General features: G+C 41.4%; 1 protein-coding gene across 1 annotated transcript in view; it reads right to left on the reverse strand.

Annotated features, from left to right (window-relative positions):
* COL25A1 (collagen type XXV alpha 1 chain) overlaps window positions 1-10403 on the reverse strand; it is a 426642-nt gene extending 416239 nt beyond the window's left edge. The window contains exons 1-2 of the mRNA XM_026659846.2: window positions 9592-10403; window positions 8564-8633 (exon numbers count right to left, since the gene is read on the reverse strand). Coding sequence (XP_026515631.1) covers window positions 8564-8633; window positions 9592-9906 — 385 coding nt within the window. The 5' untranslated portion in view covers window positions 9907-10403. The remainder of the gene's footprint in view (window positions 1-8563; window positions 8634-9591) is intronic.
* Window positions 10404-11897: the final 1494 nt, after the last annotated feature.

Consider the following 11897-nt stretch of genomic DNA (forward strand, 5'->3'; position numbering starts at 1 on the left):
TAAAAAAAAACCTGTTCAGCTTCCCCAGCACAACAGTAATAACCTATAAACTTATTAATTCACATAATTTTTGCATAAATAGATGTATAGTGCTTGACTCCCCCACCTCAATTGGAAGACCATTCCATCTTTGACTCACAAATTCCTCCAGTACCACTCTACATTTTTTAGATGAAACCCTGGCCCAATGAAAGCAGTGGCAAAACTCACGTGATCCATTTTTATCTTAAGCTTTTCCTACATTTATCCACTCCTCTGTCTCTTCCAGCAACCTCAAGCTGAATTAAACTCAACCGAATTAAGTCTGCTTTAATTTTAAATGAGGGTGTTCAAACAGGGGTTTAGTGAGGTTTAACTAATTCACTTTAGATTCACACCTTCAGTTAATTCAGATTAATGTTTCTGCCTCTGTATAGACAAACCCTTAGACACCTACTGAGCATGCTGAGAATGACTGTAGTTGCTGAGACTGTAATTTCACCATCATCAAAACAAAATAGCCTTAGGCCAGACTCTGCCTGGCTTCTATGGGTTAGCACTGCTCCCCGTTCTGCCTTACTTTAAACCCCTGGGATTATTTGCAGGTATGCTGTCTCTGGCCTGCCAAGAACTCCAGTAGGCACCCTATAGAAATCTCCAATGAGTTCAGTAATCACTCCAAGCCTGATTCTGCCATCCTTGTGAGCCCTTGCTATATGAGTAGTTCCATTGATTCCATAGCAAGCTACTGCTGAATGTAAATGGGGGTGGCTGAATCTGGCTCTGATTGGGCCACATTTTCAAAACTTGTTGTATAAATTGCACCCCAGATATTGCACACAGAAAACCTACAATTGCATGTACACGTAATGACTCGTCTAGATACACGCAATCATCCAGTCTGCACGAGCAAATACAAGCTGTGTGGGCAAGTGAACGTTTTGCCTGGGCAGTTTAGGCAGTCTGTTTTGAAAACTTGACCCAACACGTTTCATTTTTATCATGGTCTCACAAACTGTCTCTTTCCTTAACTGGGCACAGCTCTCTGACTTTGATTTTGATTCAAATAGGAAAACTTGACGGAGGCTACAAGCATTCAGAAAGCAAGCCTACAAGAGGACATTAACTAGAATACATTTTTTTTCTAACAGTTTGCTGCAGCTTTAGTTTTATGCGAAGGGGGAGCTCTTCCAGCCCATATTACTCTACCTATCCTTACCATCTTCTTAAATGAGGTGGGCGATTAGATTGCCATTCTGTTGAAGACTTCAAGGAAAGCTAGCAGGGTAATCAACTGAAATGATTAAGGGGGGGGGGGGAAATCCCTCTGTACACTGGCATTCCTAAAAGGGCTGTTACTAGTGCTATGCGTAACAGAGCTGTGTGTGTTAAAAATAAAATAGATTGTTCAAAAAGTTCAATAACCTGAACAGAGAAATTCTATTATTCTACCTATAAAGGCATTTAGAGAATTGCTATGGTCAGCCAAGCTGTCTTCCAAAGCTAGCTGGTTATTACAGTATTGAGCATAACAGCAAATCACTGAAGTGTTCAATCCTGCAGCTAACTAGCTTGGCTGGCTGCAGCAAGTTAATTTAGAAGGGAATCAGAAAGAGCACTGCTGCATCCTATAGTAATAGCACTATTTAACATCATAGTCAGTAGAATGTAGCACCAGTCAGTTCAATGTACCAACATTTAACTGGAGAAAAGCTCAGTAGAACTTTGACTAAACCAAACTGAACATATCCAAGCTTTAAAGACTTCAGGTGGGAAAGAAGCATATCATTATAAACAGAAGATTCGATTCTGTTTATCATACAAAGTGTAATACAAGGGTCAAATAACAATTAAATAGCTATTCAGGCCTTTTTTGGAAGCTGAAGTTAAATATTTTTCTAAACTTGTTTGACAAAGCAGAGCAAGTCCAGTAAGATGTAATCCAAGACTTTAAAAGGACCTTATTAATAAAACATATAGGACCAAATTACCATTTGGTACAATACCGCTGAAGTCAATAGAGTTACACAGGAGATGAATTTGGTGCATACTGTTGTCAATCATCCTTCCTTTAATCATCCTTATGTTTCATTCATCACATTGTACACATTCCCCCCACAGCGAAGAGATTTGAAAGGTCACATCTTAGCCAATAAAATCATTTATGTGTACTATGGGGGAAAACAGTAACCTTAAGCAGTCATCCAAAAGTGACAACAGATTACTCAGAAGGTTGCATACTAGTGCACATCAAAGATCATCTGTGCCGAGGAACTGGAATCAAAGAATCAGTGAAAGTATGAAAGAGGAAATAAAAGCATTGTCAGAAAAAATTAACATTAAGGAAGAGAATTGCATTCACAAAACAGTTGATGCAGAGCCATCAAGGAGTAGTTCTGGGAGCTGGGATATGATACCACACTGCTGGATTTTTAAATAATAGGGGAAATTATTCTGCTATTTTCTATATCATTCCATACTTTCCTTCAGGATTCCCCAAACCTGCAAACATTAATTCGTCTCCCCTTATTTTTACTTCTTTAGTTTCTGTAGGACTACTTCACTGTGGTCGTAATAAAGACTACATATCCTGCTGATGTCAATTTCTGGCTTCTTTTTATCTCTGAAATTGGATTTCTCCTCTATTCTTTCAGTCTCATTACTTGTAATACTCCAGGAAACAATCTTAATGGAACACTGACAATTAGAAATGTGCTGCTGTTCTGCCTATACTGTATATCCCACTTCAGCTGCTGGCACTGTACCTTAAGACAGACCCTATCCTTTTAGGAGAACAAAAATGGCACTGGTATGCAAAGAAAATACATTGGTTTCATGCACCCATACCAATATCACAATAAATCTGCTGTATATGTTATATAAGAACGTTAGTATCTGTAAAGTACAATTCTTTCACAATAAGAACTATACATTATAAACAGAGTTGGACAAACTGGAACCATACATCCCTGAAAAACCTGGCCTACAACATTGCTGCATCTACAGACTGAGCATGCTTACATACAACAGCACCGGAGCAAAGTTGATAGCCTGACTGTAGCAAATAGCACAGTGAACTGGGAGGCACTTCTAATGCCAAACCATGGGGATCTCTGACACTGGGATGGAGAATCAAGGTGACATGACTGATTGCAGAAACAGCACAAAATAGCTAATGGCAGATGAGTGAAGAAAGAGGAGCTTGAGAATTATGATGCTGTCCAGATACTAGAAATGATTTCAAGCTACAGGTATCTGAACACAGGACAAAGGTGGGAAAATGTGAGAAAATGAGGGGGAAAAGAACAAAAGAACATAAAAAAAATACCCTCTCATGCAAAAAAGGGAAAGGAAAAAGCAAACTAAACTAAACTTCGGTTTGGCCACTGGAGATACTGTCAGCTACCCAGGGATTCAAGTAATTGAACTTAGCTAAAGGTTCCAGAAAAACAGAATAATGAAAAATAAAATCGTTTTATAGTTAAGCTATAAATACACATAATGCAAGTGCTGTATACAATAGAAGTTAGACATGGAAAAGACCTGTTATGTTACCACATAGTCCATCCTTTTGACAGTGCAGAATTAAACAGATAAAGGGTACACAGACATTCAGGACTAGACTGCGTAGCCAAGTCTCATTTGTACAATATTGTAAAACAAGGGCTAAGTAAAAAATGACACATTTATTCAGGTCTTTCTTGGAAGTTTAAGTTAAATATTTTTCAGTGACTGTTGGCCAAACTGAGCACGTGCAGTAAGATTTAATGATAGCTCCAAGACTTTTGAAGGACACTCTTAATAAAATGGATAGGGCCAAATTAATCCCTGCTGTATGGGACAACTCATGTAAGTGCTCACTGTCATGCATATGGAATGCACAATCTAGCACTTACAAGGATGTATGACACATTTCATATAAAAAAATTCCTATTTAACTTGATTTTTATGTTTTCTTATGTTCATTTACTGTTAATGATTCCATTATAACCATACTACTTGCTGCAGTTTGATTTTTTTTAAATCAGACAGGTTAAAAAAATTGTAGGCTAAAAATAGCAAGATCAATTTTGGAAAAGCTGATGTTGTTTCACCATGAAAGAAAGAAACTGTACCTGCCTCAAAAATGGGTGTACCACACTTGCATTTTGAAGGCTAATAAGATATTTTTAAAACGCTATAGGAACATTAAACAACTGCACGGAATTTCACCCACTATGTTATATAAAAGCTGTTTGTAACGTTGCTATGTTTAGCCATCACATACCGAGCTGCAGTACCGAGCTAAGACTGACTCATCCTGTGTTTTTACATTTTTCAGCTTCCCTTCAATCTACCAGTAACCCTCAGAAAGTGGAGGTTAACCATAAAAACTTTTTTCTCCCACAGACACTTTTAGCGTTTTAATTCAGTGTTATTCTTGTGTCAGACTACTTTCTTGTACAAGTGCCATCAGACAATTCCTACTTTCACTTAAATCAGTAATACTATTTAGGGCCAGATTCTGATAATCTTATGCTGATACTATGACACTCTTACATATGCCAAGTAGCATCTTACTCCATAAGTAGTTTCACTGAAGACAACTCATGGAGTAAGGCACTAGTCAACATGAGTAAGGGTATACAGACTTAAGTACTTTGCTGAATATGATGACAGCATCCTCTGGCAAAGAGTTCCACAGGTTGACTGTGCATTGTATTACAATTCAACGTACTGAATTTTTTACAGATATACTGATTTTTTAAAAGATTCCTAACAATTGGGAAATAGATAATATCTAATAAAAAAAAAGTGTCCTGCTAGCAGGGGCACTGGAACAATTTTTATAGTGGGGGTGCTGGTGATGGAAACCATATATTTGGTGTTTGTTATTTCTACTTCAAGCGAGGGGGTGCAGCAGCACCCCCAGCTCCAGCACCACTGCCTGCTAGGGCAAAAGAACCTATGAAAAGTAAATTATGTAATGTTTAGAGACCCAGTTTGTTTCCCAGTCCCCTGGGTGGAGGGCACCTTGCCAGAATTTAACCCTACAGTTGCAACTAGCACTACAGTAAACTGGCTCACTCATTATGTCTGAGGTAATTAAAGAGGAATGTTAGTATGCATTTAGATTTCAAACTTTATTGTTCTGATTTGTGAGGGGAAGGAATGCCTACTACTGTCATTTGAAAATTCTGTAAACATTATTGAATTTACCTGTTTTCAGTGCCTGGTTTTAGCCCCACATAATTGAAATCAAAACATTAATGTCCCTGATGTTAAACAAGCTTTTCACTGTGTAGCTTTTTGCTAATAAAAAAAGCATAATTAGAAAAACATGTTTAGTGTAACTGTCCAGTTTTTAGAAGAGAAAACAAAGCACTATTTATTCTAGACAAGAAGATTAAGCCCCCCATTTGGCTAAAAGGATCCACACGAATATGGCCTTTCACATTATGAAAGTTGAGAATCTGGCTTCCCTCAGTGTCCAAGCTATTCAAAACCCATTTTCCTTTGAACATGTGAGTTCCTATCATGGACAACCACAAGGGGATGAATAACTCAAGCTAATGAGATCTACACCAGTTGCAGAAGTTTAATAACAAGTCAGAGATCAGATTCTCACCCCCTTTCTCTGCAGATTGAATTTCCCTCTCTCACTTTGATAGAGGATGATATAACCTACTTTTAAATAATCTTCATTTCTCTTTAAGACGCAGAACGCTGGAAGACTATCTTGGTGGCCACTTGGCAGCTGTCTTGCTCCTAGAGTATTGGTGTTAAAGGACCACCTCTGCATGTCCTGTGAAGTTCTCCTTAAAGTCAGATCTAATATTCATATATCTTACTACTATGTAGACCTAGTTAGGAATTGAGGGAACTAAGCAGAACAGCAAAAGGGGATTGTGCAGTCGTGGTAAAGACACTATTTACTCTTCTGAATCAGGATTAGGCTTCGCAGGTGCCAAGCCACAGAAGCCCACTGAGTTTCCATGATTCCATTCCTGCTAAGCCAAACACTTTCCTGAATAGAGAGTTTCAAGTTTGTAATGGAAATGTTATATATATATTTTCCCCAAAGAAAGCCTTCATGGAGAGTTAAAGACCAATCCTAACTGAAAATTAGTCAATTCTTTCAAAGATTTTACTTTAAAAAGACAATTTAGTGCATCTGAAAAGTATATTGGCTGCCTGGGTGAAGAAATATTTCTTTATACATAGAACAAATACTACATGGGCAACAGCAGTACACTACTCTCCCCCACTTTTCTACTCTGCTTCAACCCTGACTAGGAGAAGCACCTTCTACAGTTGCTAAGGCACAGTTGTTTTGCCTTTGTGTCTATTCAGTCCTTGTCCTCTGTGCTGAGACTGCCAAAACAATGTCATTTTGATGTGGACAACCGTCCACTGGGAATGCAGATGAGAGCATCAAATCATTTTAAATAGTCCAAAATGTAGCCATCACCTGGTGCTAACTTTCAATCACTATAAACCTGCCTCCAAACTGAAATAGTTACAAAGAGGTGAAAAGCTCTGTATCTTATTTCTAACCCTCTGACCAGCTAGTCCTCTTTGTAAAATAATTTTTGCCAGTTCATATTAATTATCTTAATCTGATAGATCTACCTTACCCAACATGAAACATGCTTCCCAACATATTGTATTTTGACTTATGCCATCTGATTTATGCCATGCCTTCTAGTGAGGATTGTTGGAAATATTCTAGTGCTTGCAATCTGTTTAATACAATACAATGGAATGTATTGCATAAAAATAAAGTACATTCAGGTAAAAACTGGTATTATGTGGAGCTCTAGTGGTAGTAAGGAAGTAAAGCAGCACATAACACCAAATGAGACAATGGCAGAGGATATCCTGAGCCTGAAAATAGAATAGTTGGAAAGTGACAAGATTAATTTAAAAGAGTTAACATGAAAAGAGAAAACTGTTTGATGCTTCGGAATCATGGAATACATCTCTGTTTATAAGCATAACACTATTCTTTAGTGCTAAAACTTGAACTTCATCAATCTTTCTATAGTTAGGCATTAGGAATATCAAAAGCAGGCTGTATGCACGACTCATTTTTTTTTGGTTGATAAAATTACTATTGCTTTCCCCACTATACCCCCCAATTTGATAATATTTCTTACTGAAATTAGTCCTATTCCAACATTCATATGCCCCGTTTCATGCTAGTTGCTAAGATTTCTATATAGGATAGTAAAAAAAAAAAAAAAGTACTATCATTGCATTATCAGCAAAATACTATACCAACGTCACACGGAGGTTCATCCCTGAGGTTCAATAATCCCCTAAAGTTGATGAGTTTGTCATGAGTTAATCCCTTGACTAGAAGAGCTCCTTCCTTAAATACCTACTTTGCAGTCTCACATCCTACTGACATACAAATAATTTATAAAAAAACACATGTCAAATATTGACTCATTATAGGGGGAGGGATAGCTCAGTGGTTTGAGCATTAGCCTGCTAAACTGAGGATTGTGAGTTCAATCCTTGAGGGGGCCACTTAGGGATCTGGGGCAAAAAATCAGTACTTAGTCCTGCTAGTGAAGGCAGGGGGCTGGACTTAATGACCTTTCAGGGTCCCTTCCAGTTCTATGAGATAGATATATCTCCATATATTTATATTCCATCTCTCTATGCATGTCAACATCCCCATCTTTTAAATAAAGAGCCACTTTTCTCAACACAATACATCTAGAGCATACTGTACATCCATGGTGCCCCATTACACACAATGTGTGCCAGTGTCCCTACAGCACCTACTGAACACCAGCATTATCTTCGTAATTTCTGAGAGGTCAAAATGGTCGGTTGTATATATCAACAGAAGTCTAATAAATAAAATAAAATTAATCCTCAGCAGTTATCTAAAAAAATAGCACCAGACCACAAGTAGTAGAGAACACAACACAGAAAGGACCATAAAACTGTTGTTTGGATCCACAAGCAACTGATCCTAGCACAACAGAACTCAACTCTGAAATCCTTACTCAGACAACACTCCCACTGAAGTTCTTGGGAGTACTGCCTGAGTAAGGACTTCAGGACTGGGTCCACATTCCTTAAAATAATATACAGTATGAGACAGTCACTTTCTAAAATACCATATTATCCATGATGAAGAAAAAAACAGATAACTGGAAAATTCATAGGTACACTAGGGCAGATTTAAAAGGAACCCTAAAATTATTTTTAATCTGTTTAAAGCTGCAATCTGTACTTAACATACTGCGTTCTCCTCTTCAAAAAAGCCAGAGGCATATAGGGAATATATTTCCTCTCATTAAGCTAATGCATAGGCTTGATTACACTTTTTAAGCATCTCCTGGTCTAATTTTATTTTCATGAATATTTTTTTCTAATCTTATGCCACCCCACAATGGAAACAGGGTAACATTTTGGGCTTTATCCTCTCTCTCTCAAAGGCTCAGTTGTTTATTAAAAGCTGTGTTCCCCATGTTATATTTAATATTTGTTGTTATTACATGTATGTCTGACAGACAAAGGATTAAAAAAAAAAAGTCAAAATCCTCTGACTCCAAGGAAACATTTCAAAGTTGTTCCTGTTTACCTGCTGGGCAGTTGCACTCTGGAGGTGCTTCTCTTGCTATTCTTATTTTTGCCAAATGCTCATAGGATTTCTGTGGGGGAAAGGGGAAACATTAGCCAACTTGGTAAGCATTAGCTCACTCCATTACAGCCAGGATTATAGACTTGCATGTGTTAAACTATGATTTACAACTATTTGAAAGACTGCATAACTAATGATGACTTCTTTACTTGGACTTGATCCAAACTGTATCAGTGACCTAAACACCCCGACCACAACTTGAACATTTTTCACACACACACACACACACACACACACACAGAGAGAGAGAGAGAGAGAGAGAGAGAGAGAGAACTGAGTTTCTACCCATCGCAGCTTCACTTGTGTGGTATTACATCTCCATACAAACTACCTCTTCCCCCACACGTAGCATCTAGGGCATATGGATTAAATGTAGAAACTTGGGTTCCTCGGGTGAGAGAAGAGTCTATAATAACATTATACACGAAGGTTAACTACTCTATCAGGGTTATTTCAGACTCTGCTGCCAAACGGGCTAGAGAGATCCTTATGACAGCCCTTTGAAACCCACACCTTTCTTTAACAGCCACATCCAAGGGCTTCTTTTCAAGCCTTAACTTTAGATACTCTTGTATCCAACCCACCCCAAGTAAAGCATTTATTAGGATCAATAATATTCAACAAAGGGATTTCCCCTAATCTCCATGAGATCATATTATTTTTTAAACACCAGCAAGAGTCCCTCTCTCTTGAGTTCTCCCTCTACTCTCTGCCACACACACATTTGGCAATTTCACTATGCTGCAAGTGCCCAATGTTTCTTTCTAGCCTTTCCACGAATGGTCCCCCTCACTCATCTACCCCCACCCCAACCCCTACCTTCATTTCCAGCATAAATCCTGGGGAATAGGTTTGCTCACATCCGTGAAGCAGAAACTCATGTTGGAAATGGCTAATTAAAGGTCCTGCATAGGACATCCCAGTCCCGCCCATGTCCAGACTCACAGACAACACCGAGTCTTCCACACCTGAGCTAGAAGTCGCTCCACTTTTTCTTGCATCATTGAATTTAGCTGATCCAGGGAGAAACCGGGCAGCAGCTGGTAAGAAGCAGCAGCAGCAGAGAAGTCCCCTTGGGCGCTCTCGATGGCAGAGACCCTCGCGTGTAGATCACTGGTCTTCACCCCCAGATACACACAGGAGGCTACAGCCACCACTGACAGGAAAGCAGCCAGCAGCGAACTGGAGGGCAGAGTCCAGCTAGGACAGCAGCGCTGTCCCCCAAGGCAGCTCGGCTCCCCGTTGCCATCCTGTCTTTTGGCTTCTTGGCTTTTCCCCAACATGCTTTTCCACCCTGCAGATGCAGCAGTTTTTCCTCGCTCCCCCTTCCCCTCCCCCGGCGGGGGCAACTAGTTTACAGAGGCAAAAAAACAGCTGAAAAAATAGAGCAAAAGCCCAGAAATGGGTTACACGCTTTCAATGCAAAGAGAGAGCACGCAGCAGTGCCTTCATTGCCAACGGCACCCCGGGAGGGATCAAAAACCAACCATCCAGCGGGAGAGCGGGCGAGACCCAAAAAACCAGCCGGGCAAAAACAAAGCAGCAGGGTGGTTTTTTGCGGGGACGGGGAGGGAGAGTGTTTCAGATCTCCGACCCGCCTGGAGAAAAACCTTTGCGAAGTATCCCAAGTGTGGCGCCTGCAAACGCCTGTCACTGGTCAGCGAGATTTCAGGTGCACGGGGAGGAGATGGGGAGGTAGGGGGGCGCCCTCCCGGAGATGGAGCGGGCGGACTTGTTGCTTCCCCTTCTCCCCTCCACCTGGCTCGCCCCCTAAGAAGAGGTTCAGTTCAAGAGCCGCAGCACGGCACGGCGAGGGGGAACCCAGCAAGTGGCTGCAGCCCCGCGGCTCCCCAGCCCCCCGTCTGCGGGTGTGCGAGCCCTGAATATCCCTCACGCTGTATGTGTGTCAGTAGCACAGCGCAGCAGCGGCGGCGGCTTCCCCTCTCCCGCTCTCCCCTCCGAACTGGCCACAGCTCCCGCTGCACGCCGCCTCCAAGCCCCCGACAGAACCTCCCGGGCCTCATTAACATAATTTATTCACCTAGTCCGAGGGGAGGTCGCCCAGCCCCTCACCCAGCGGGAAGACTGGGGATTCGGCTCTTCGCGTAATTTATGCAGAATCCCGGACCGCTCACCCAAAGCTGGTTGGCTGCGCCCGACCGTTCATTAGACTAACGGGCTCGGACCGGCCACTTGCGGGGGGGGGGAGAAATGGGGTACGGGCTGCTCCAAGCGGGGCCACCATGGAGCACCCGACCCTGCTTCAGGCTCCTGCCCCCCGCTGCAGGGGTGGGGCTCTGGAGCTCGACCCGAAAGAACCTGGTAGCAGTTTATGTGAGTGATATTAGAACTCTGCATTGTCCGTCTGGATCGGTGGAGGGTGTGTGGCTTAAGGACAGGACTTGGCTCTGTCCCTGCTTCTGCCACAAACTCCCTGTGAAATCGTGGGCAATAGCACTACTTTCTGATACTTAGCATTTTCCCCTCCACAGACCTCTAAGTATAAAGCTGGGTAAACATCATTATCCTTGTGTTGCACCTGAGGAAACTGAGGCACAGAACCATTATGTGACTTGCCCCAAGTCCCGTGGCCATGCAGGTTGATCTACACTGCAATAAATCACCAGCGGCTGGCCCATGTCAGCTGACTAATGCTAGCAGGACTACAAAACTGCAGTGTAGAAGTTGTTGCTCAGGCTGGAGCTGGGGCTCTGGGACCTGCCAGGGAGCCCGAGACAGCTGAGCCCAGCAAGCCCTAGACAGCTGACACAGGCCAGCTGCAGGTGTTTTATTGCAGTGTAGACATACCCTCCATGGCCAAATCAGGAACAGAAGCCAGGTTTTCCAATACCATGCCCCATCAAGTCACTCAGTTTCCCTGTCTGTAAAATAGGAGAGAGAATACTTGCATTCTTTCACAGGGGATGAATAAGAGGGTGTTATGATACATAATTCATTAATATATGTAGAATTCCATAGTATTATTATTCAGTTGCCATTTCTAAAGTGGATGCATGACACTTTTTAAAAATGAAAAGGACAATTGTGTGTACAATTAAGTTGCTATTTGCAAAATGTGTGCACTCAGACTCCACTCAATATGCTGCTTTTTTTCCCAAGGTGGACACATGAACCCTGCACAAATTCTGTATCACTTGAGAGATCGGTACTTCTTCCCCTACCCTATGCTTGTGTAGTCATTTTAGCTATTGAATTTTTGTTTTGTTTTTCCTGTGTTTACCAACTTGCTTCTCCGCTCTTGCACACACACTAA

This window comes from Terrapene carolina, unplaced genomic scaffold (genome assembly GCF_002925995.2).
Source record: "Terrapene carolina triunguis isolate 2854851 unplaced genomic scaffold, T_m_triunguis-2.0 Scaffold706, whole genome shotgun sequence".
NCBI classification, from domain to species: Eukaryota; Metazoa; Chordata; order Testudines; family Emydidae; genus Terrapene; species Terrapene triunguis.